The sequence below is a fragment of the Notamacropus eugenii genome, chromosome 2, assembly GCF_028372415.1.
Source record: "Notamacropus eugenii isolate mMacEug1 chromosome 2, mMacEug1.pri_v2, whole genome shotgun sequence".
In the NCBI taxonomy this organism is placed as follows: Eukaryota; Metazoa; Chordata; class Mammalia; order Diprotodontia; family Macropodidae; genus Notamacropus; species Notamacropus eugenii.
In genome coordinates this window covers 459,865,758-459,892,644 of record NC_092873.1, presented here as the reverse complement: position 1 = coordinate 459,892,644, position 26,887 = coordinate 459,865,758, and the positions used below count along the sequence as shown (strand labels likewise).

At 36.0% G+C, this 26,887-nt stretch overlaps 2 protein-coding genes across 4 annotated transcripts in view; one reads left to right on the top strand and one right to left on the bottom strand.

Annotated features, from left to right (window-relative positions):
• Window positions 1-13,523, top strand: part of RNF2 (ring finger protein 2) — a 30,783-nt gene extending 17,260 nt beyond the window's left edge. For both annotated transcript variants that reach the window (XM_072648394.1, XM_072648395.1), the window contains exons 4-7: window positions 5,460-5,675; window positions 7,711-7,983; window positions 10,127-10,298; window positions 11,372-13,523. In XM_072648394.1, the coding sequence (XP_072504495.1) occupies window positions 5,460-5,675; window positions 7,711-7,983; window positions 10,127-10,298; window positions 11,372-11,473 (763 nt within the window). In that variant the 3' untranslated portion in view covers window positions 11,474-13,523. The remainder of the gene's footprint in view (window positions 1-5,459; window positions 5,676-7,710; window positions 7,984-10,126; window positions 10,299-11,371) is intronic.
• Window positions 13,524-23,239: 9,716 nt separating this feature from the next.
• The window catches only part of TRMT1L (tRNA methyltransferase 1L), a 54,306-nt gene continuing 50,658 nt past the window's right edge, over window positions 23,240-26,887 (bottom strand). For both annotated transcript variants that reach the window (XM_072648390.1, XM_072648391.1), the window contains exons 14-16: window positions 26,086-26,145; window positions 24,378-24,504; window positions 23,240-24,270 (exon numbers count right to left, since the gene is read on the bottom strand). In XM_072648390.1, coding sequence (XP_072504491.1) covers window positions 23,976-24,270; window positions 24,378-24,504; window positions 26,086-26,145 — 482 coding nt within the window. In that variant the 3' untranslated portion in view covers window positions 23,240-23,975. The remainder of the gene's footprint in view (window positions 24,271-24,377; window positions 24,505-26,085; window positions 26,146-26,887) is intronic.

Below are 26,887 nucleotides of genomic sequence, written 5' to 3'. Positions count from 1 at the left end.
TGGGGCCAGATTTGAACCCAGGAAGATGAGTATTGCTGTCTCTAAGCTTAGTACTCTATCCACAGCACCACCCAGTTGCCTACTTATTTCTTACTCCACTCTGAAATGGAATAATCATTCTATTTGATATCCCCCAAAAGATGCAAGCAAATGTTTTCTTCCTACAAACATCACAAACAACAAATAGAAAAAATGTAAAATTGATTAAACTTACTAATGTTTATAAGCTTTTGTTTTTTTAAAAATCAGTTTGTGAGGTAAAGGAGAGACAAAGTGATTATCAGGACTAAAAAATTAGAGGAGTAAAGATTTAAAAGGAAATTAAGGAATCTGGAGAAGGAAAGGAAGAGTTGAATGAATAACTCATGAAATAAATATTCTGATCCTTTGTAAGTGAATCAGTATCTTTTGTGGGAGCAAATAAAAGCATAGTTAATTGAGCAAATGGAGAGAGGGGAGATAAGTAACAGGGAAACAGGTCAATGCATCTCTCTAAGCCCACAGTTGAACAGTGAAAAGATAATCACATTAGTTTCTTAATAAGAGTGAGGAGCTGTTGGAGAATAGAATTAAAACAATGGAGAGATGGTACCAAGTTGAGAATGGTGTGATAGATGGATGGAGTCTTATCCCAAGTGGGAAGAGGAAAGGGTTCCACAAAAGAACATTCCCTTGGGAAATGAGGTCTATGTCTATAGAAAGAAATGTGGACCTTATAATGAGTTTCTTTTGTATATATATTCCCTGAGAAAAAATTGTATCTCCCTGGACAGCATCCCACTGGAAGAGAAAGGGGATATATGAGAAAGTCTTTAGGGATAGCTAAAAGTTGGAGACTTCAGACTAAGCCTTATGACTTTGAACTTGGTGACCAACCAGCACATAGCATTGCTTTGTACCAGCACGTAGCATTGTGCAGCTAGGTGGTGCAGTGGATAAAGCACCAGTGCAGGACTAAGGAGGACCTGAGTTTAAATTTTATCTCAGACACTTGACACTCACTAGCTGTATGTGACCTTGGGCAAGTCACTTAACCCCAATTGCCTCATCCTGGGTCATCTCCAGTCATCCCGATGGATGTCTGGTCACTGGATTCAGATGGCTCTGGAGGAGAAGTGAGGCTGGTGACCTGCACAGCCCTCCCTCACTCAAAACAAAGGCAAGTGCAAGTCATGTCATTATTTCTCTGATAGCATGGTGTTCTTCAGCAATGAAGGATGAACACATAGCATTGCTTCTATTATTCTAAGAAACAAGGCATAAGAAAAAAATAAGGAGAATGAGTTAAATTTACAAAGGTTATAACAGAAATGGCATTGAGGGTGTTCAGAATGGTACTGTAGTCTGGGACTGAGAATATAGAAGGAATAAGTAATAAATTAAAACAAAATTTAGAATAGAAGAGAAATCTTGAGGGAGTACACAGAAGAAAGCTTCCTGAAAAAAGAGTGTAAGCAAAACAATATTTAAAATAAAAGAAGTACAAAGGGGGTAATAGATGAACAAAATGATGAGTTAAATTCAAAGAATTTGGGGTAGGGTACTTAAATTGGGAAAAGGGTGATGGGGAAGGAAGATCCATGGGAATTGCTCATCAAAATAATTTAAACAAAACCAATACAAGGACAGAACGGTGACTTAAGAGGAAATGCATAGCAGCGATATACAAAAATAAATTGGAGAAAAACAGAAGCTAGGTATTCTCAATAATTTAAATGTGAATGGCCTCTTTAAAAAGAAATACCTTTGTTGTGGAAGAAGACCATGACATCAGTGAGGTGATGTGGTGACATGCAAGTGAATTGGATTTAAGTGAGGGAAGACTGTGCAGAGTTTTACCTCTGGAGCCATCTGGGTCCAGTGGCCAGATTTGGATCAGAATGACTGGAGATGGCCCAGGACACAGTGGAGGACCACGGTCTTTCAAGCATTCTTTGCCTCGTTTTTTTATTAAGACTTAGTCACTGAATGGGCACTGCCTCAGTTAAATTGAGATCTGTTACAGACCTTAGCTTTAAAAGACCAAACTCCCCGACTGTATCCTGGGCTATGTCCAGTCATTCTGATCTATATAAGATATATATGCATTAAAAGCATAGCATTTAATTTGATAAAGGAATCATAGAAATTGGGAGTTGAAAAGGACCTCAGAGGCCATTACACAAAAGAATCCCTACTATGATATACCCAAAACGTCACTGTCCTTCCTCTGCTTAAAGACCTCCAAAGACAGGAAACTCACCTCTTGTGGAGGCAGTCCTTTCCACTTTTATATAACTCTAAATTGTTATGAAGCTTTTTACTGCTATCAACCCTAAATTTGTCACTTTGCAGCTTCCAGCCATTATTCTTATTTTGTTTCTATGAAGGCAAAAGAATGACTTCAGTTCTCTCTTCCAGTAATAGTCCTGCAAGACAGCTTTTGAAGACAGCTATCTTGTTTCCCCTTGGTTTTCTTTTTTCTAGGATTAGGAACCCTATTTCCTTCAACTGATAAGAAACCAAAAAAATAACTAAATTGCAAAAATGCATATAACAACCCAGTAATTATGGGAGAGTTTAATTTTCTTTTTCAGAATTTTATAAATCTAACAAAGATAAGTGAAAAGGAAACTATAGATAAGGAGGAACCAGAAACCACTGAATTGAATTACACCGTGTTTGATAGCTGGATGGATAGATTGCTAAACCTAGAGTAGGAAGAGTTCAAATTCTGTTTCAGACACTTCCAAGTGAAACTCTGTCTATCTCAATTTCCAGGGGTTTTGTGAGGATCAAATTAAGTTATAATTGTAAAGTGCTTTGCAAACCTTAAAAGAACTGTATAAATGCTAGCTATTGTTATAAACCCAAGAGCATGAATAACTTGGAGAAGAACTTTCTATTTGACAAGATTTTTGGGGAAAAATTCATGGCAGTTTGGCAGAAATTAGATTTAGACCAGCCACATACCATGAACTACACTACAATAAGCTTAAAATAGTTGTATTAGCTTACTATTAAAGGTAATACCATAAAAAAGAAAATTAGAAGAGAACCAGATCAGTTACCTTTCTTAGCTGTGCCTAGAGGACAGATCTTGAGGGATTGATGTGATCACAAACGAGTAAATAGATAATTTTTGCTCCATGAAACTGAAAAGTTTTTATGTGAACAAAATCAACAAAACTAGGATAAGACAGGAAGATGTTGCTTGAGGAAAAAAAATCTTTGCATCAAATATATCTGATAAGGATCTGCTAATCAAGATTTAAAGGGAACTAATACTGACATTTAAGAGCAAGGGCCATTTCTCTGTTGATAACTAGACAAAGAAAATCTACAAACAAAACAGTTCTCAAAAGAATTACAAACTGTTAATATGAAAGGTTATGCCAAATCACTAAATTGCAGTAACAAAAGTGCAAATTAAAACAACATTTTAAGTTTTATCTTACACCTGGCAAGTTGGGAAAGATGACATAAGAGAGGGATAGTCAACACTGGAGTGACTGCTGAAGGATAGGCACCACTAATACATTGTTTCTTGAATTGTGCTTTGATCTAAGCATTCTGGAAAATAGTTAGGAATTATGCTAAAAATGTGACTAAAATGTCCCTGCCTTTTGATCAAGAGATTTCATGGCCTAGAAACATGCTTCAGGAAGATCAGAAACAGAAAAATTCCACATATACTAAAGTATAAATACAAAAATAATTTAATTTCCACAGTAGCAGTGAATTGATTACAAAATAAATGCAGATCAGTTGGGGAATGGCCAAACAAATTGCAGTATATGAATGTAAGGCGTAGTATGGTTGTTGTCCTTCATCTTCCAAGAGGACTAAAATGACACCACCATGATAAAGTGAAATTTCATTGTGTCTGACTGTGGCTGATCAGACCAATATGAGCTTGGAATGCTATACCACAGGTTGGGCACAGATAGTCCGTGTGAATATTTGGAATGGATATTCCAAATTTGTGCATCCTGCGTTTACGTTGTACTATCTCAATTCTGCTTGCTGAAAATACGCAGCACCCTTTCTGATGTGGGCACGCTATGCTGAGTGGTCCCGTGCCAGTGTCTCCCATGTTGCACAGTTAAATTCAGAGCTCTTGAGAGAGACCTTGAGAGTGTCCTTATGTTGTTTCTTCTGACCACCATGTGATCACCTGCCCCATGCGAGTTCTCCATATAGTCTTTTTGGCAAGCGTACATTCTGCATTGGAACAGTGTGGCCAGCCCATTGGTGTTGTGCTCTCTGAAGCATAGTTTTAATACTTGGCAGTTCAGCTCGAGCAAGGACTTCAGTGTCTGGTACCTTATCCTGCCAGGTGATCCTCAGTATAAGTACTAAGTATAACAGTATAAGAAATGGTGGATATTTAAACTCAGAGTCGCATTGGGAAGACTTACGTATGAATCCAGAATGACATAGATAAAACCAAGAAAAGAATATACACATTGATTACAAAAATCTTAATGGAAAGATCAGAAAAATGAAACTGAATAAAGTGTTAATTACAGAGATCAAGCTACATGCTGGAGAAGAATTGAGAAAACATAACTTTCCTCCCCTCTTTGCAGGGGAGGAGGAAGATTGTGGGTATAGAATGAGGATCATATATTGATTGATTTTGCCAGACTTTTAAAAAATTTTAAATTCTCTTAAAATCTTTGTTAAGGAATGCTTTGATCAGTGGAGAATATTTGAAAATTAGCATGATATGTGTGTGTGTATATGTACATATGGACACATATAAAACATAAGCATATATCCCTTAAGACCTGACCTCTAGACATAGTTATGAAAAATAACTGATCTTTATTTTCTTCTATTTTTTTATGGTGTTACCTTTAATAATAATTAATACATCTGATTTTAGCTTATTGTAGTTTATGGTATAAGTAGTAAATCTAAACCTAATGCCAAATTGCAAATTATTTTTCTCAAAAGTTTTTGTCAAATAGAAACTTCCTCTTCAAGTAATTTGTGTTGTTGGGTTTATGTTAATAGATTATAATATCATTTAATATAATCTATAACATATTTTATACATAGCACAATATAAAATATATATTTATAATATGTCTAAAAACAAAAGATCAATAACTATTACTAGACAAGAATTTAAAAAAATATTTTTCTTGAAAGTATATTGATCTGTTTAAAATTTTTGTTTTGTATTTTTTTCTTTAGTGGCAATCGAGGTTAAGTGACTTGTCATTGTCACACAGCTAGTTAAGTATTTGAGGACCACATTTGAACTCAGGTCCTCTTGACTACAGGGCTGGTGCTCTTATCTGCAGTACCTTTTAGCTGTCCCTGTTTAAATCTTTCTCACTCATTCATGGCAGTTACTGATTGATAGATCATGCCTTAAAACAGTAACCACCAGTTGCAGGCAAGATATTTTTCTTTTAACCTAAGGATATAGGCATTTTATAAATTAATTTTATTTTCCTTTTATTTAGGAACAAAGAATGTCCTACTTGTCGGAAAAAGTTGGTTTCCAAAAGATCACTGAGGCCAGACCCAAACTTTGACGCTCTCATCAGTAAAATCTATCCAAGTCGTGATGAATACGAAGCTCATCAGGAGAGAGTGTTGGCCAGGATTAGCAAACACAACAACCAGCAGGCTCTCAGTCACAGCATTGAGGAGGGACTGAAGATCCAGGCCATGAACAGGTATGTGTGTTGCACGCGAGAGTGGACTGGAGGGAAGCCAGGAGGTTTGGTGGCTTTTGTTGTGTTAAGTGGCTTATTGTGAAGGTAAACACACTGTGGGGATATTTTCTTTTGAACAAATGCATTTCAGCATAGGATATTGGTAATAATGCAGTACTTCCTCATTCTTGATATTTACGTATATTTCTTTTACATTAGTTTCTGTGCTTATTTTTGATTCTTTTTTCTTCACTTGTAGATATTTCTATTTCATGTATGAATTTCTCATTCAGTTTTACTTGCATCATAACATTTGATTATATTCGTATGCCACAATTTATTTAGCCATTCTCCAATTATTAAATGTTTTGGTTGTTTCCATTTCCCCCCAGTAACGTATGTTTGTCTTTCTTTTTTAAAATACTTTCGAGTTGTACTTCCAGTAATGGAATTAGAATTAGTGTAACTTTCGTTTTGAAACTTAGGAGAGAACATATTTAATAGGTTATTTTTTCTCCAGTGTAAATTATGGACATGCAGCAGTTATGTTGTACCTATCTTGTATATGCATGGTTGTTTGCATTTGTTTCCATTGTTAAAAGTGAGCTTCTTGAGGGCAGGAATCAGCCTTTCTTTGTATTACACTTAACACCACACCTGGCATTTAGTAGATACCTAATAAATGCTCTTTGGTTAATTCCCTTGCAAGGATTGTTGCAGGCTCATTCTAATTCAAGTTGTAGTCTAGATTTGTCCGCAGATTGAAAGATGGTTTTCTTTATGTCTGTGAGGAACTAACAGTAATAATCTGTGTATCAGGGTGACAATAAAGACTAGGTAATTGTATTTTATTAACAGAATCGTGGAGTCTTAGTGTTTGAAGAACTTTGGAGGTTATCTAGTTAGCCTCTCAAAGCAGTTCTTAACCACTGATTATCCTGCTTCTGCTTGAACACCTTTATCGACAGGACACTCACTACTTTTACAGTGCACTCTTGGGTTCATCCTTCTGTTGAACTGAAATTTATTTCTCTCTGACTTACTTCCTAAAAAATAAAATGGATCATGTTCCCAAGTAGTTTGCATTCTGCTGGGGGAGTCAACATATACATAGATAAGCATATACACACTAAATACAGAATAAAAAAAGGTAGTCTGGGGGAGAGGTCACTAGCTGTTGGTAGCAAATCGTTTAGCAGCAAGTAAATTAAATGTTAGCTATTATTATTATCTGAAAAATTCATTGGCTTCATTAAAGAATTAGGATTTCTGGATATGTCATTAAAGCATATGCAGTTATAGCACAGTATCTGTGTGTGAACTTTTTGCCATGCATTTTTAAATCTCAGGTTGCTTCTAGGGTGTTTCTAGGCTTCCTTGCCCCACCTTGCTCATAGGCCAGCTAGGTTGATACACATTACTTGGAGTCAAGAAGACCCAGATTCAAACCCATCTTCAGATGTTTTCTAGCCCTGGGACCTGGGCAAGTCACTTAACCTATTGGACCTTCAGTTTCCTCATTGGTTAAATGGGGATAATAGCACCTACCTTTTTATTTGGATCAAATGAGATATATAAAATGCTTTGCAAACCTTAAATCTCTATCATCATCATCACTTGGTTTGTATTCAGAATTTAAACTTATTTTAATGTCCCATGTTAAATAGAAATAGGTAACATGAGAAAATATATTGGTTATAATTTTTAAAAAATTAAATGTACTTTTTTTATATTTCATTTCAATATAAATATATATGGATTTGAATTCTTTTACATAATGCATATAAAGGAAAACTTAATAGTTTTCCTAGAAATTCTTTTAGCAGTTTTATTACTCTATCACTTGAAATATAATAATGCTAATCTTTAAGTGCAGTTATATGTTTTTTAATTCTTCCAACTTTTCTAGGGTATTTTCTTCCCTCTGATGGGGGAAATATTTTTGTTATACTTTTAGGTCAAGATTTAAGTGCTAAAGCATAAGATTTGTTACTTTTTTGTTTTGCTCTTAACAATTAGTAGCTTATTAGTAATATCATATAACTTTGTTCATTAGGCTGCAACGAGGCAAGAAACAACAGATTGAAAATGGCAGTGGAGCAGAGGATAATGGCGACAGTTCACATTGTAGCAATGCATCAACACACAGTAATCAAGAAGCAGGGCCTAGTAACAAAAGGACCAAAACATCAGATGATTCTGGATTAGAACTTGATAACAACAATGCCACTGTGGCAATAGATCCAGTAATGGATGGTGCTAGTGAAATTGAATTAGTTTTCAGGCCTCATCCCACTCTTATGGAGAAAGATGACAGTGCACAGACAAGGTAAGTGTGCTTCAATTTCAAAAGATCCAAATTATTTAGAATTCATTTTAGAAAGAAAATGGACTTTAAGCATCCTGTTAAACACATTGCCTTGTGCATAGGGGGTATTTAATGCTTATTGAATTGAATCCTTGTTTTAATTTTTATAAATGGTAGATTGCCTTGATATGATAGGTATACACTTTCTAACAGAGACTAATTGTCAGTAGAAGGTCCCATTCTCCTATTGATACAGATTTTCAACCTTGCATCCTTAAATCCTTACTCTTTTATCATACATACTCAGTTTCCAAATTTTATCAGTTGTATCTCCACAACATCTCTTGCATCATCTCCATTCTCTCCATTCACATAGTCATCAAGCTGATTCACTTCTTATTGGACTATTGCTTGAACTATCTTGTAGCCCCTATTCTTGCCCTTTTCCAATCCATTTTCTACATAGTTGCAAAGGCAATATCCCCTAACAGGTCTGATTATATCTTTGCTCTGCTCAGTAATTTCCAGTGGCTCCATATTACTTCTAGATTGAAATACAGAATCTTTATATTTGGCATTTAAAGCCCTTCACAACAGGGCACCAGCTTACCTTTCTAGCCTCATTATAAATTAGTCTTGTTTATGCACTTTATGCGGCAGCCAGGTGGCATAGTGGATAGAATGCAAAAACTGGAGTCAAGAAGACTCCTCTTCCTGAGTTCAAATCCAGCCTCAGGTGCTTATTACCATGTAATGTTGGATAAGTCACTTAACTGTTTGCCTCAGTTTCCTCATCTGTAAAATGAGCTGGAGAGGGAAATGGCAAACTACTCCAGTATCTTTACCAAGAAAACCCCAAATAAAGTCATGAAGAGTTGAACATGACTGAAAAAAATGTCTTCACTGCCACCACCTGCCACCATTGTCACAACCACATGTACTTTACAGTTTAGCCTTTTGATGCTCTTCACACCTGACATCCCACTTTCTGCTTCTTTCTAATTGCATAACCTAGAATACAGTTGCTTATTACCTCCAGCTTTTAAAATCTGTGGTCTCCTTCTAAGGTGAGCTCAAGTACCATCTCTTCTACATGAGACTATTACTTACCTCCCCAGCAGCTACTTATACATTGCTTTGAATTTACTCTGTATGTACTTAGATATGTGCATATTATTTTCCATAAGCTATGAAAGCTCCTGGTGGGCAGGAACTGGGTTTATTTTAGTTTTTTGGTCTTTGTGTCCCTTACCTAGCAGCTAGCCTATCATGTAGTAAATGTTTAATAAATGCATTTAGATTGAGTTTCTTTTATCAGTAAATTTGAATTTAGTAAATTGGAAATTAAAGTAATTGAGTTTATGAGACTTAAAACCTTGACGTAAAGATGTTGTAGGAATTCCAGAGCCCCTCCATCCTTTGCTCTCCATACTCTTGTTCTATTACACGTAGGAGAAATCTGAAGTTTTGAATAGTAGGTGGTAGAAGGCATGCAGGACAGTATATAGTGTTCTGATTTTTTCCATTCTGTTTGTATTTGGAATTTGTCTTCTCACTTTGCCCTGTCATTGAGTAGAGCATATGGGAGGATCATTGAAGATGAAGTTACATAACAGTGTCCAGTACTTGATGACCACTTTAGGAGGACCCTGCTGTTATCCCTACCTTTCTTTAATTTGGGAAACGTTTATTAAGCATGTATTCTGTATAAGTCATTCTCAGATATTCAGGGATAAATGAGATACCTCCAGTCCTCATCTACAAAAGCCTTACAATTGGGAGAGAAAGGGAAGTGCAAAGACATATGTAGATAACTATAATACAAATTAGAGCAGTAAGGACTGTATAAGAAGAGGATAAATGACTGAAATTAAATGGAGAAAGCGTTCCCAGTTATGGGGACTTGGAAAACATTGTGTGGGTGATATTGAAGTTGAGTTACAAAGGAAGGGTAGGATATCGATACAGTGGATGGCGTAGAGCAAGGTAGAAGCTTTGGAAATGCAGAAATATGTCTTAGAAATTACGTGAGAAATTTGTTTCATATACAGCTTTCCAGATAATTTATTTTATACCTCAAATTATAGACATACTCTAAGTTTAGATTTGGAGAATTACTTTTGTTTCCCGTATTTAACTTTTTAAAAAATTTCTACTCTTTCAGATATATAAAGACTTCAGGCAATGCCACAGTCGATCATTTATCCAAGTACCTAGCTGTGCGATTAGCTTTGGAAGAGCTTCGGAGCAAGGGAGAATCAAACCAGATGAACCTTGACACAGCCAGTGAGAAGCAGTACACGATTTACATTGCTACAGCTAATGGACAGTTCACTGTGAGTACCTGAAACTACTTATTTGATTAATATGTAATCTTATTAAGGTATAGCTTTAGCAACATAATATTAAGTGCACCCCACCCCTCACTGTATAGAAGGTATTGATACCTTCCTTTTTTCTATGGAACCTTTTCTTATTCCATGAATACCTAAGATTTTTGGAGGCAATTATTTGTCATATAATTCTTGAATTCCTTTCAGCTCTTAATGCCCTTATTGAAGTTGCCACATATTTCATATGCCCTTTGAATACTCTGTTACTTTCTTTATATTGAGTACTTAACAGCACTACTATTTTCTGTGGACTTTACGAGGAAGAAAGATTAAGGATAGGAGAAGCTACCACAACAAATCATACACTTTTTTTTTTTAACTCAGACTTGAACAATATACTTTTGAGAGTCTTTGAAACTCTTGTTTGAGGTTTTTTCATCTTTAACATAAGAAATTTGATGGAATTTATTTTCTAAAAAATGGTGATCTTTGTTGGATTCCTTTACATCTTTTTAGTGATCTTATTTAAGTGCCTATAGGACCTGAAACACGGGACTACACTTCTATAATCACACTGAACCAAAGAAGAGAGAAGGAAACTAGTGAATGATGGATACAAAATATATTTTGATTTATGAAGGGGGTTGGAGCTAGTTTTATTAGAAGCTTCAGGGTCATGGTTTTTATCCATAGCAGATACATGCATTTAGAAAAATGAATATGCTTACAAAATAAAGGAGGAAATATGGATTAGTGAAATTGGTCTACCATGTATTTGCCTGGAGTATTTTCATAAGTATATATCTTCCCTTATTGAAAGGAAATTGTACATACTGGGTCACTGGGAAATGAAAGAGAAATTTCTTTATGGAAGCTGATTTTTATGGTCCTTTATTTCTTCCAACATGCAATGCCAGTGGCAGGGCTATATTTAGCCAAAGTAGCTTTTAGACACAAGAACCAGTTTATATTTTGTTTTTCAATATCATTGGTTCATGTCTTTTGGCAGTGTTCAAATTCTTAATTCTTATAATATTCCTTATCCCCAATTATACATATTTTCTCTTTATTCTTAGGTATTAAATGGTTCTTTTTCCTTGGAACTGGTCAGTGAAAAATACTGGAAAGTGAACAAACCCATGGAACTTTACTACGCACCAACAAAGGAGCACAAATAAGCTTTGGAAAGATGGCTTTGAAAATGAGCTTTTTTTTATAGCTCTGATTTCTTTAATATTAAAGATACACCATCATTGTTTTCATGGACATAATTTTGGATTTGCGTTCAGTTTCCTTGCTGAGCCAGAGTTGTTTACACTATTAGAATTTGTGTTTCGTTTGTTTTTTATTTAAGCTTTTCCTTTTCAAAGGGACTGAATGAAGCTATCCAGTGTGTTCTTTTACAATTAACTAACTTGTGTCCTTTCACCGATGAAGCAGTGGATCTGTTTGAGGCTCTTATCTGGCAAAGGAAGATTTAATGGGTCTTCATACTTAATGGCAACCTTCAATTATTGTTTTTTTTTCCTCTCAAGTTTTTAAAGCTAAAGAATGTCAAGGTTGGTTTATGGTGATATTTTTGCTAGCTAAGGGTATAATTGTGGATTAGGCATTTTTTTGAGGAACATATATAATTTAGTATACAATCTTCTTCCCAAAGATCTGATTTATTTAATATAGTCCTTGGTGAAATAGTTTATTTCCTGAAGATCAGGGCTACATTTTTGTATCATGGGATTCTCTTTATTAAATTTCTTAGCTTATAGCTTAAAAATTGATGTTCCTTATTTCACTGTCAAGCAGTGTCATGTTATTTGCTCACTTTTCTTCTGGCACCAGCCTTAGAACTCTTGCTATAGTTAGGGAATTAAGTAATGCAAATCAACATTATAAAGAGACACTGGTATAAAATCTGCAAAAATCTTACCAGGCATGGGAATTAAATTAGTCCTAAATAGGTAGTGCTCACATGTAAAACTGAAGGGATCGCTTTTTGGATCACAACTGAAACATCTTTTTTAGTCCCTTGTGACGGTCATTTTTTTATAGTATTTGATAACCCTCTTGTAATACCAGAGATTCTGGGATATACTTACTTGCACTTTAACCTTGAAAAATACTGTACTGTTTCAATAAGCTGCCCTCACTTCCTTTTTTTGTGGCTATAAGTTTTGAGATCAGCCTGACACTGACAGAAGGAAAACAAGGATGTACTTTTTTATTTCAAAAGTTTGTATTTATCATTTTGTTTTCTAACCTTACCCCCATATTTGTTTTTGGGGTTTGGATTTTTTTTTTGTTTTTTTTTTTTTGTTGTTAGAGCATAGTTTGCAACTCCTGTTGAGCCACAGAAAAATGTTAAGCTCTGCCAGAACTTGAGCTCTGCTCTGCTAGAGTGCAGGATGCTTTGTTAAAGGAGTAGTAGCACCCCCTAAGAGGAAGCTGTACTTTGTTGTTCTTAATTTGGTGCTACTGTAATATGAGGTACAGTGTTAGGTGTTTGGGAGTGACAAGGCTTGGTACTGGTGGTCAAAAATAAGAAGGTTTGTGTGTTATTTCTCATTCCTGCCACACATCCAGATATGTTTCTGAGTTTTTAGTGTTACAGTATTTACAGAAAATAGACATCGATAAACCAAACCCTGAAAGGTTTTGAGAGGAAGAAAGGAATCCTCTGCTCCCCTTGTAATTAAAGTCTGATACTTGTAAATATTTAGCCGTCTATTTTGACGGTTCGGGTCGGTTTGAAGTGCTTCAGCCCTACATGAAAACTCAATAGTTTTATTAAATAATTTCTTTTTTAGCATTTCTTTCTAATATTTAAAATCCGTTTTTACAATTTTTTTTGTAAAGTGCCATGAAATTGAGAGCCACCAAAATTCAGAGAAATTTTGTATTTGGTACCTTTTTTTGGTGAAATGTTCAGTTGTATATTAATGCATGTCCACTGACTATAAACCTTGGTTTTGTGATATAAATACTTGGATTTTGTTGGAAAAATACTAGATTAGTGGTTGCATCAAATAACTAAATTACCATTGTGTGATTTTTAATAGAACTTTAGTCTTGAAGCAAAAGAGGTATTTGTGAATTTAAACTACGTTTATGTTTAGAGAATGTATGTGTGTGCTCATATGTCAGTGTGGGAGAACGTAATCTCTTTACACCATTAGTGAATTTATTGACTGTTGTCCTTTACAAAATATAACGTAAGCATTTGATAAATCACTGAGTGTACTGTCTTTATTTTAAAAAAATAACCAATTCAGAACTTGTGTGATTTCAAAGCTTATACATATTGCCTCCTGGTCCAGCTTTCTGAATCCTTCCATCTAAGAGAAATAGAAATGATTTAATATAAAAATGACAAATTATAGCACTGCAAAGCATACCCAAAATGTTTCAGCTTATTGTTCCATTTACATCCTTATCAACAATAAAATAAATTATTTGCAGGTCTCCTTTGCCTCAATAATAATCTTATTCCCACTCAAGTTTTATAGTATCTGCCTTATTTTAGTAGATGTTTAATTGTAACAGTGTGAAATATAGTAAAACCTCATTAATTCAAATTAGGTATTTTATTTATTTCAAAAGGTGATGTGTGGGTAAGGTTTACCAAACCAAGAAAAAGATTACTTGTATAAATTGAGTGTGATGAATAAAGGAGCAAAAGGTTTCAGTATACTTATTTACTTGGGATCTATAATTTTTTCATAGCCTTTCAATTATATATTCACTAAAGTAGTTCCATTTCAGGGCATCCTACTAGGTAATACTTTGACAGTTTATTGGTGCATTCAAATATTAATAAATATGCTAGATTAGCTTTACATTGTTAAATTTGTTAAGGCTTATATAGCATAAGGAATCTGTGAGATAGTAGAAAAAAATCAGAGGGGCTGGGAAACTTTGGTTTCCATTTATTAGCTAGTATTTAGGCAAGCCACTGAATTTCTCTGTTTCCTTAGCTGTGGCACAGGACTGTTACAAGGATCAAATGAAATCATGTGTGGGAAAGCCCGTGGTAATTATAATGTGCCATTGGAAGGCGGGCCATTATTGCATTGTAGAAATTTCACATGTTTAATGTAATGATGTAAATCATCTGTCAACAGTATAGCAATCAAGTTCCTCAAGGCTTGGTCCATTTATTTATGTTTTTAATCTTCCTTGGTGATTCATGTATATTGTATATGTAATAAATACTGGAACCAAGCAGTATTTGAATGCCTACATCAACACTGTACAACAAAGAAAAAGTAGCCCAAAAAATGTGTGTACATTTGTGTCTACTTCATGTAGGACCATATTTAAACATTTATATCAATAAAATATACTTATTAAAGTTAGATGTTAAAGATGAACCATTAACCCTTCTTGCTGCTCTACCCCTCTTCCCCCCTTTCCCCTCCACTATTATCCACTGCTGGTCAACTTTTCAGCTTGCATTTGGATAATATATAACCACTTTCTTATAATTATTTATTAGATAATAAGGGAATCATCTGGTTCCAGTGTCTGGTTACATTTCTGTGAAAAGACCAGTGGTCAGATTATTGGGCCTCCACCACAGCACTCTGATACCTCATTGTGATATGGTGATGACATTGTTCCATTTCACCTATGTATGGGCAGGTGTTGCCAAGTTGGGAAAGAGTTTGAGTATGAGCCAGGACAACTGGTCTATGTGCAGAGACTCCTCACTATGTTAGCTTCAGTCTGCTATGCCTGAGGGCTTGTGATTTGCTTGGAAAAGCACAGATTAAATAAGCATGTGTTTTCCACACTGAAGAAAGATCAGTGGTAATGATTTATCTGTAGCATCACCATGATAAAGCATTCTGATTACATCAAGAAGAACCTAGTAAACAGCTACTACACTAGTTCCCTCCACAAGATGGTATTAATCATCACATGCTGACTGAGAACAATTCTACTGCTCCTGTACTATTGAGTTGGAGCTTGAAATCTTTTGAGAATTTTCGTTTGCTTTAAGAGATAAACACAACACTATAATACCAACTTGAATAAGAATTTATTTCATCTTTTCCTCAGGGAAGTCTTTGCTTAACAAATGTTTCTGCCGATGGGATACCACTGAAAAAGCAGCCATAACTCCTATACTTCCCCATCAGTGGGTGAGACAGGATTTAATTATGCCAATCTCAGTATTATAATACATTAAAAGCTATTCATAATGATAAGAATTCTTAAGGTTAAATTGTGTAGGATGGTCTGTTTAAGAATGCAAAGAAGTTTATGAGAATGTTTAGAAGCTATCCAGGTACTGAAAACCTGTTATTAGGAAAATTAATTTACATGACTACAGTCTCCACTGATGACAGAAAAAGGCATTAAGAATGCAATTGTCTTTATATAGCTTATTCACAAGCAGCTAAATTCAAATCCCACCACTTATAACCCTATGGGACTTGGGTAATCAATTTGAACTATTTTGGGTCTGAGTTTCCTCGTTTGTAAAGTGACAGGCTTCTTTGGAGATGGAGTTGAGAAGACCTACATTCAAATCTCAGAGAATAGCTCTCTGACCATGGGCAAGTCACTTTGCCTCAGTTTCCTCATCTAGAAAATAAAGGGGAATTGCACTTGATAACCCTTAAGGTCCTTTCTAGTTGTCTATTTGTAATCTTGTGGTCCAGTTCTAGATTTATGATCTTAGGAACAAGTTATAAACTCCAGGCTAGAAGTCAGATAAATAAGAATAACTTTTGGATGCAAGAGAGTGATTTGTAGGGGACTTTAAAGTTTGATATCCGGATGTGATGTTTCAGTACCAAACACCTGGAAAAGATCAAGGACCTGATTACTTAAGAAAAATAAAAGACTACTGAGAAAATAAGTGACTGACCCCTTTAGTTCAACTTTACCCTCTTCATCATTTTGGAATACTCTATATATTCGTTGAGGGCATCCTTGAGGAAGGTAACATTAGGGAAGAGGTGATTTTGAAAATTATATACTGCAGCAGACCATACTTTACGGTTTTACAATTGTCTGGAACATGCAGGAAAGATAAGATCCCACTGTAATCATTGTATGTGACTATATTTGTCTATTTCTTTTTTTTTAAAGAGAAAAACATCACCTTAAAAGTATTCCATCTTTTTCAATGATTGTGTGGAAGATTTAGAGCTAATTGATGACCTTTTAATGACTTATCAAGTGTAAAACAGTACATGATTGTCAAAGATTGACTCATGTGGTGCGTCTGTTATGGAGTCCAAATGAGAGATCACTCTCCTATAGGAACTGAGAGCCTCTACATGCTGTTTGTGTATATTAGATCTACACTCCAGATATTATCTTCTTTTTAAAAACTTCAAATTATTCAATTTTACATATATTTGTAAGGTCCATTCTGTTATTTCTACCTTCCCTGTTTTTGACATTGCCTTGATAATGCTTCAAATAATGTTTTTAAGTCAGTAATCCCCATTTATCTTCCTGCAAAACAAATTGAATTTCAGATAGATTTTGAGTAGTGAAGAAAAATTAACAGAAGCAATGAGGCAAAGGGAGAAAAAAGATGGAAAGGTAGCTTTTCTTTATGTGACATGGATTCCAACTTGAGCTTTTTTCTGATCGCAAGATTTATGTAGTGTCTTATCAGAAGTTTGAACATACTAAATTAGGGGGATTTTTTACAGTTTCCACTGAAATTATTTCCTATCAAAATACTAGTTTGATATTCTCTACCTCTTACTATTTTTCTCCCTGGATCATGGGATTTAGAGTTGGAAGGGGCCTTAGAGGTCATCTAGTCCAGTCCCTCATTTTACAGATAATGAAGTTGTCTGTATTAAATCTTTAGTGGATTAAGTATTAAACATCCATTTTATAATCAGTACAAATTTTCACAGAAGGTAAGAGTTAAAGAAAGTCAAATACTTTGGCAAATACCAGTTAGCTAGATTGTAACCATTTTGAGGGCAGCAAGCATGTTTCTATAGAACTAAGGACAAATGAAAATGCCTGTTATGTATATGGTCTTGTTCTAAAAGCTGAAGATTTATAGAAGATTTGAGCTTATCCTTATAGGACCGTATAGATGTAAAAGTAGATGTACTATAAATTTCAGTCAGAGGGAATACGAACACAGGCTTTTCTGAGCCTACAAATATAAGCAAGATACAGGATAAATAGGAAGTAACTAAAAGATGGAAGGCACCAGAATTCAGAGGGCTTGGGGATGGCTTCCTGTAGAAGCTGGGATTTTAGCTGGAACTTTAAAGGAAGCCAGAGAGGTCATTAGTGAACATCATTGGCTGCTTCTGTAGGGAATGCTATTTTGGCTTGAGTAGAGGATTTGTGTAAGGGTGTAAAGAGAGAAGAAGATAGGGTCGGAATGTGTGTGTATATATAGGGTCTTGGATCAAGAGTAATAAATTTGAATTCTATCCTATCCACTATGGTGAGCCACTGAAGTGTTCTGGGTATGAGAACAATGTGATGAAAATGGTATTTCAGTTTTTCTACCTGAATCTTCAAATTTCAACATTGAGCTTCTTCTAAGGAGGCCTCTTATGGCATTAATTCAATCTGGTTGCCTATCTCAGATCATTCTCCAACTTGGTAATGTCCCTTCCCAAAATATGTTGCCCTGACCTGCACACAGTACTCCAGATGTGAGGAAAAGCCATGGACAATAAAATTTGTAAACTATATTGGCAAAGAGTAGGAGCAAAAAGGGATAGGACCAGTGTTTGGGGTGGATGGGGTCATGACAATGAAGGTGAAACCAGCTGCTCAGTTCCCAAGTTGCTTTTGTGTCCTGAGAAGGAGAAAGACCCTCTAGACTAGAAAAAAAAAAACTAAAATGGCTAATAGATGGTTAAAGTGATAAGAGTAAATACCTAGGGGATCTTGATAGAGTTAGTCATCCAGCTCACATGAACCATATCTTGGTGTCTAGAACTGACAAATGAGGTTGCTGAGATGCTGTCAGTAATACTTAAAAGAATATGGACAGATATGGAAGTAGAGTTCAGGATGGTCTAAAGTCAATGTCTCAAATTTTTTTTAATAAGAAAAGAGTGAAAGCAACAAACTATGAGCTTATAATAAGCTTCATTTAAAACTGGCAAAATTCTGGGACATTATTGGTGAAAAAATTAAGTGAACAGCTAGTAAAAAATGTGATCATAAAGAGGTAGTATAATATCATCAAGAATAGGTCTAGACTGACTATTTTCTTTTTTTTTGACAGTATTTATGAACCAACTTAGATTTATCAAAACACTTAATCAAATCTTGTGCATTTCTTGTGGAAAAGATGGAGATGTAGGTTAAATAATAGTATGATTAGGTGGATTTGTAAGTGGTTGCATGGCAAGACCCAAAGAATGGTCATTCATAAGTTCATGGAGTCAGTAAGCCTTTATTAAGTGCTTACTGCGTGCCAAGATTGTGCTCAATGCTGGGGATACAAAAAGAGACAAAAGATAGTACCTGCCCTCTTGAAGCTCATAATCTAATGGAGCAGACAAGCAAACAAGTATGTTCAATCGAGCTATATATAGGATAAATAGGAAATAAGAATGGGAAGGCACTTGAATTGAGAGGGGTTTGGAAAGGTTTCCTGGAGAAGGAAGCCTGGGAAGTCAGTAGTTAGAACAGAGGAGAGAGCATTCCAGGCATGGGGTACAGCCAAAGAAAAAACCTGAGCCAAGAAATGGATTGTCTTGTTCGTGATACATCCAGGAGGCCAGTGTCACTGGATTGAGGAGTATGTGGTGAAGTATAAGGTATAAGAAAACTGGAAAGGCAGAAAGGAACTGGCTTATTAAGGTCTTTGAATGTCAAATGGAGCATTTTGTATTTGATCCTAGAGGTAATAAAGTCACTAGAGTTTTTTGAACTCTAGGAGGGTGTGTCCTGAAAACCTAAAGAGAACAGAGCATTAAGAAGAGGGTGATCCACAGTGTCAAAGGATGCAGAGAGATCAAGGAGAATGAGGATTGAGAAAGAGCCATTGGATTAGGCAACTAAGAGAACATTGGCAATTTTGGTGAGTACTTTTGGTGGAATGATAAAAGTCAGAATCCAGATTCTAAAGGGGGTTTGAAGAGAATGAGAGGGAGAGGCACCTATTGTAGATGGCCTCAAGAAATTTAGCCACAAAATGCAGAAGAGATATAGAGGGAATGAAAGGATCAGTGAGGGTTTTTGAGGAAAAGGAGACATGGACATGTTTACAGGTGATAAGGCAGGCCCCTGATAGACAAAGTGAAGCTGATGATAAATGATAAGAGTGGGGATGACAGAGGGGCAGTCTATTGAAAGAGATGGGATAGAATGAGATCACTAGTGCAGGTAGGAAGGAGTAAGGGGATCACTTCATGTGAAATAGGGGTGATGGGAGAGAGTGGCAGAAGGCATATGTGTGATAGGAGATGAAGAAGAGTAGAAAAGGGAAATCATGGTAAGTGGCCTCAGTTTCTTTTTCTGTAAAATGAAGCAAAATTCTCAGCCGAAAGGGTCAAGGTAGGGGGATCTAGAGGAGGCTGGAGGAAGGATGGTTTGGAAGAGCCATTGTGGAGAGTGGGATATTGCGTTGATAAGGGAAATGTAGAAGGATTGCCTAGAACAGTGAAGGCCCAGCTGAGGTTGTGTAACATAATTTGTAATGGACCCAGTTAGAATGATTGTATGATTTTCTTCACCTTTGTTCAGCAACACATGTGGAAACAAAGGCAGATGGTAGGAGTGATTTAAAGCTGAGTCTTGATAGGGAGCAACCAGTGATATTATAAGTAGAGGGCAGTGTAGAGTTGAAATGGTTCACCCAGAAGTCAAGATAGGGAAAAGAGAAGTATCTAGTGCAGCAGTGATTGCCTGGGAGAGAACTGAAGGGGTGAAAGGATTGGAGCTCATGGTGTGGAGAGAGTAGGGCTTTGTAAGGGAAGGCAGAAGGAGAGGTGGAAAACCTATAGATTATGGCCAAATAAGAGAATTCAGAATTCTTGAACATGGAGGTAGTGTATTTGTGAATGATGGCAAGACCAAGGATATGATTGTCTTTTTGAATGGCTGAGGTGAGGTGGAAGAGGTCATAGGAACTGAGTGGTTAGAGTAATTGAGAGTCCTCATATAGGGAGACAACTCCCATTTCAACCTGAAAGGGGAGGGGAATGAGTGAAAACACAGCCAGTACTGGAAAAGGTGGCCAGGAAGGCTGTCATGGGAGTTGGGGGACAGGGGCTAGGCCTTGTTGATTGCTAAAAGGTGGAAAGAGTGAAAGAGGAAAAGATTTGGGATGAAAGGAAAGGATGTTTGCTGTCTGTGGAACAGGCACTGGAGAGTTCAATGGGAGGGGTGGTAGCATTTTGTTAGGACTGGGGTGGGAGGTTTGAGGGGGATGAGAATATGAATTGTGGTGGGGGGAGGAATGGTAACGGGTTTGAGTAATAACTTACTGGGTTTCAGAAAATCATTTGGGATTTCAGTCAACAAGAATTTATGTAGCACTTACTTTGCCTATCATGTGTGGAGTACTGTTCTAAGAACTAGAAGAGATAACGGAGGCTTAGTCATCAATTGTTCATAAAGATCTTTAGTGGAGTGTTCTAGGATCCGTAGGACTATTCAACTCTGCTACTAAACATCCTTATCAATGACCCAAGAGGAAGCTGTGGTTAATTACACAGTGCTGGCTTCAAAGCCAGGAAGATCTTGTTTCAAGTCTTGATATATGCTGGAGATATGACCCAGGGTAAGTCACTTAATCTTTCTAGGCAGTTCAGAATATAAATTTGCCTAGAAGATACTAACCCACACAAATAGAGGAAATCTTCTTTTCTGGGAGTTCTCTGTACCAATTAAATTAAAAGTTCAGTTCCTATGAACAGCTTAAAGGCATTGTCAGATGACAGATAACTGGGAGAGATAACTAACCCTGGATGACAGGATCCCAAAAGATCGTGACAGATTAGAACAGTAGGCCAAACTGGATAATAAAGGGCAGGCAGAGGCAGTTAGGACTGTAATTTCATACACTATGTGACACTGCCTCTCCAAGGTGAGCCTGAAGAACAAATATAAAGTGATGTACATGTAGGTTCCAAAAATGAATCCCACAGGAGAAGTTGATTTGAAAAAGATCTGGTGGTTTTGGTGGGCCACAGATTAAATGAGTTAGTGTGATATTGCAGTTAAAAAAGTTAATTTTATCTTAGGATTCATTTCAGGAATGAGATGGTAGTCCTACCGTGGGCTCTGCCCTAATCAGAACACATTTGAAATACTGTGTTTGATTCTGGGCACCATATTTGAGGTAAGGCAGAACATTCAGGGTTTGTACTTTGTTCTGAAAAGAAACCAATGACATCTTGACTTCCATGTGAATTGGATTTAAGTGAGGCAGAGCTGCACAAAGTTTTCAGCCTCACTGGCTCTTCTGCAATCATTTTAGTCCAGTGGTAAAGGCAAAAGTCAAGATGACTGTCAATGACCAGAGATGCAGTGGATGACCTTGGCATGTCTGACCAAGCTTTAAGTGCTCCACAGCTGCCTTCATGGCTCTTGGAACAAACCATTCTCATCCACTTATTCTGTCAGGGGAAATCTTCACATGCTTGTGCAGACATCCCTTGCCTTACTCATACGTTACCCTCAACCTGGTTCACCCATTTGCTGTGATTTTACTAGGGTGTGGCTGGTATGCATGCTAAGTGACAGGTAGACACCAAACGTGGATGAGTGGCTCTGAAAAGGGCTCAGCAAGCCCTCATACTAGAGCTGCTGGTCCTCCTGAACACCTACATGCAGAGTACAGCAACCATATACAAATGCAAAGAACTGGGAATTTTTTAGCCTGAAGATGATGGGTATATATATTTGTGACCCAATGCTGAAGAGTTGGTCTTACTGACTCAAGAGGGAAGAATTAGAAGGGTGGGAGTTTGAGGCAAATTTAGTCTTGATGTAAGGGAGAACTTCCTATTATAGTTATTCTCAAGTATTTACTTTGGGAGGCATGGGATTTCTCTCATTGGAGGTCTTCCTAGAATATGTTGTAGAAAGGGTCCTTTTTTGCATATAGATTGGATTAGATGGATGCTGAGTTCTCTTCTAACTGAAATCCAGTGGAAAGTAAACGCTCAAAGTATGAAGGAAGATGAAACTAAGCTTGATGGCTAATTTGGATATTTAAGAGAAAGGAGTTAAGGTTTCAAGAGTTGAAGACTACCATAGTATTACAGAAAAATTAGCTGTGGGTGGATGAGCTCTGGAGAAGGTAAGCTTGAGATGGGAGATGCAGGTGGGAATGTCTAGAAGGGATAGCTCAAGCTATCATGAGTGTTAATGAAAGAAATCATGAGAGTTCTCCAAAAATGCTACACCATGTAGTATCATGACTTACAAAGTAGGTACTTAAATGGTACTTAAGTATTAATTTTCATACTAATCAACAGACTTTTTTCAAGATGTAGTTGACTGGACCACTTTTTCCCTCTAACAAGCTTAAGGAATTATAAAGATATTCTGTAACCATTTATTTTCCTTATAACCATTTGAACACTACCACACTGTCAATAAAAAATGAAGCTAACACTTCAAGAGAAAACGTGGGATTGCAAAATGAGAATGAACTATGGGAATGTTTTTTGCATAGTGAAATGATTGTTCATTAAGTGTGACAACTCTTGAGAATTTGGAAAAGAACAATGCATTGAAAATATCCCAAGTTCAAGTATTTAGACAGTCTTTTTTGAAATGTCAGAAGCTAACAACTGGATTTTCTCTAAAAGTCACTGAGGAATAAGTGTATTGCAAACCTTTTTGTCCAAAATACTCTTCAAATGATAGAAGGAATAGAAAAATGAAAAAGCCCCCAATTTTTAAACCTATTTTTAGTCTTTTTACTCTTTGATGCTTATATAAAATGTTTTTTATATAATGCTTAATACTGAAAATGATAAATCACTTCATAATACATTTTACTTTTAAAAGGCAGATTACAACAAGATTAATGTGTTTATACAGTGTTTGAGGCAATGAGATCATTCACGTGTTGATCTCTTACAAGTCTAAGAAGGCTGGTGCCTGATGGATTACATTATAATAATTATAAAAAAAGCCTCAAATGCATAAGAAAAATTTGCTGCACACCAATCCCTCTCCCTTTCATTCATAAAGTGTTTGTCATTTCTACCTTTGGCACAGACATACATCTGACTGACCAGTTGGTTGGTGGGACTGCATGAGCAGTGAGTGCCAACACCTTTAGATTCTTAATTGTGAGATCCAACACAGGCTCAAAGAAACACTTGTAAGCTCAAGGTCATGGTAATGCATAAAGGCTTCTGGTTCCCTCTATCTGCCCTATAAAATGTTTATTTACCATAAACATGGTGAACAGGCTCAAGTGGTAGTGTGCAACTGAGAGTATTTCAAAATCTCTATGAGAAATGTACACAAATCAGTTGTGAAACTCTTCCAAGTTGTTTAACCAGAGGGGTGACATCAACCACAAAATCTGCATCACATGAAACATCTGTAAAATTCTGAAACTATCTCCTTTAGAATAAGAAAGTTTCAAAGCATAGCTCTCCAAACCAACTTAGAAACCAATTAGAAACTGCTGAGGTTTCTATATAAAAATATGAGTTTTATATTTGTTACACCATGGGAGTTAAATCACAGAACAGGAGCTCTTCAGTCATCTGTCAGGACATCTGGGAACAAGCTCTCATCACTGGATTTATCATTCCCTGTGGCCTTGTCAGCTCTGCCATCCACTGACATAGGAATGGAGTCTGTTCTTGTATCATCAGTTGTTGACTGTACGTGCCCCTCTGATTGTCCTCCGGCATAGGTGGGCGTGCTATACTTCATAAGAATAGCTTTGAATTGGCTCAGTGGTGCATCTGTACGGACTCCCATGGGATCAAAATGAGTGCGGCTTACTCGGAAGCCAGCTTGGGAGAGATACTGCAGAAACTTATTTAACCTGCCAAGTAGAAAAGAAACATGATGAATGCTTCCCTTTTCATTCAAATCAGATGGCTTTCAAAACCAACCCACCAAGGTATCCTTTGGCATCATGAGCCCTCTTACTTTGGCATGTTCATTCCCTTGATACTGTGTCTATGGATGTTGTAGTAGAAGGAAGGATGTTCAGCATTGATGTCGGCCTTTTGTTTTTTCGTAGCATTTCTGCATATTTCATTACTTTTCCTCTTTCCTGAAATACAGAAACACTGGTCTACTTTCCTTAAAGACATATGCAACAGTATGTTTATAAAAGATCTTGGAAAGTATGGCATAGTGCCTTAAACAAGAAAGCTATGTTTTTGCTCTGCCAATGAAGTCTTTGTTTTACGTTTGCACTCTTCTCATTCCTTAAATTCATCTAAGAAAAAATTAATCCAATAAGTTCTTTAGGCGATACTAGTGATATACTATGGTATCTTAATGTAAAATTGCTGGACTCAAGAGGCATAAGTGTGGCTCAGGCAGGATATTGTAATTTAACTCCCTATGCTATCTATCTGAGCAAATCACTTAAGTTCTAGTCCTCAGTTTCCTCATCAGTAAAATGGGGATGATACTTGCCTTTCCTCACAGGGCCAATGTTGTGAACAAATGAAATAAGTTCTCTAAAGGTTAATTACTATCATGCCATTTGCTGCTAACTATTTCATATTTATCTTTCCAACTAGATTTTAAACTCCTTAAATCTAGGTGTGCTCTCATATATTTTATCTTTCACAGTTCAGCATAATAAATGATGTCAACAAAACTTGTTTGGTGATAGATTCACCAAAAACCACAATTCACAAAAATATCCAGGTATTAGAACAAGTAAACGAAAAATGCATGCACTGTGATGAATTAAATTGTGATGAATTACTATGATTAAATACAATGCCTAATGCTGGATGCAGAGGACAGATGACAAAATACACTTCCTTTTGAATATTCAGCACTTGTGGCTGGACTGTGGCAACATAAGAGATGAAAATACTTCCAAGAGTAATTTACAGATTTAGTGCTGTAACAATTAAACAAGATATTTTAAAGAGTTAGACAAAATAACAAAATTCACAGTCAGAGAAACAAAAGATCTAGAATATTAAGGGAAGTGATTGAAAACTGTAGAAATGAAGGGGAAAAGCACTTCTAGACCTTAAACTATATTTTAAAATAGTGATCATCAAAACCATTTGGTATTGGTTAACATTTCAAGCTGCCTTGATATCACTAAATTTTATTACTCGCCCCCCCCACCCCCAAAAACCCCCAAAGCAAACAACACCTCTTCCCTCCTCTCTGCAGGGGAAATAAAAAAAGAGTTGAGACATAAACCTAGATTTCTCCTCTCCTTGTTTAGTACTATTTTTTTTTTTAGGGAAAAAACCGAACACTTTTCTCTGTACTTTTTTGGGGGTATATATCCAAAAACTGAGGTTTTAAAGTCTGAGGTTTTATGTAATGAAAAGTTACATATGGTTCATTAAAACCAGAAATCTGGCAAAATAAATCTAAATACTCTGAAGACCTTGTATTGTTTAAAATAAATATGGACACACAATTCAATTACTTATATTTAAATGACTAGAATATAACCACATACTTAGCTGATACCTTGCTAAATAAAATTAAATCTTTCTTTGATTTGAAAGGCACTTTTGTCTCTTATAATACTTCCAAGTGTCATTAGGCTAGATAAATATGTAACTGCTAGTAAGGTATTTTCAATGAATAAAATGGCACAAAAATAAGCCTTTTCTCTATTTTTTTTTTTGACAAATAAAATACATACCATGTACAACATAATAATCTGTTCCAGTATCTGGAGTTTTAATAACTACACCACATTCCTCTAAAAGATAAAGAGCAAATGGAAATAAAATATTTTATAAAATTATAGTGACAACAAAAATCAGATTAAGTATAAAATTATTGATGCTGCCCCAGCCTCCCCCCCAATTTTTATCTGAATTACCTTTGAATTTATAGATGGAAGAAAAGGTGGGGATAATAATCCCAGCTCTTAATCAAGGGCAAGTCAGATTATACATAAATACATTTATAGAAGAAAGTAGCAAAAAAGGATGAACAACTTTTCAGTTACTTGGATAAGACCCAAAAAGTCCTACAGAAATTTGTGGTCAGACTGCTGTTAGGACCCTCAACAGTACTTTCTATACAGGTCAGAAAAAGGTGTTAAATAAATAACAAAGGACCTTTAGCTTCTAATTTAAGATAATCTACCTCTGATTAAGCATGAACACAAATCACATGACAAATATTCCGATCTTAAAACAACAACTGTGACTTAGTTCTACATTTTTTAAAAGAAATATTGCAGCACAGGTATTAATTGTTCTTCAAAAACATAACAGAACATAATGTTAATATGGTTTTCAGGCCTGAAGGTTAATGGCCTGTTTCTCTTTGACTCTGTGACACCACTGCTACAGACAATCATTCACTTCCTTTGAATTCTAAGATTTGCTAGCCTATAATGTAGTAGTTTCTGACAATTTTAAAAACTTCCTCTTTGTTCATTCTGAAAAGGGAACCCTAGGTGAAAGATAATAGCTCATTGTATAATTTTTTAA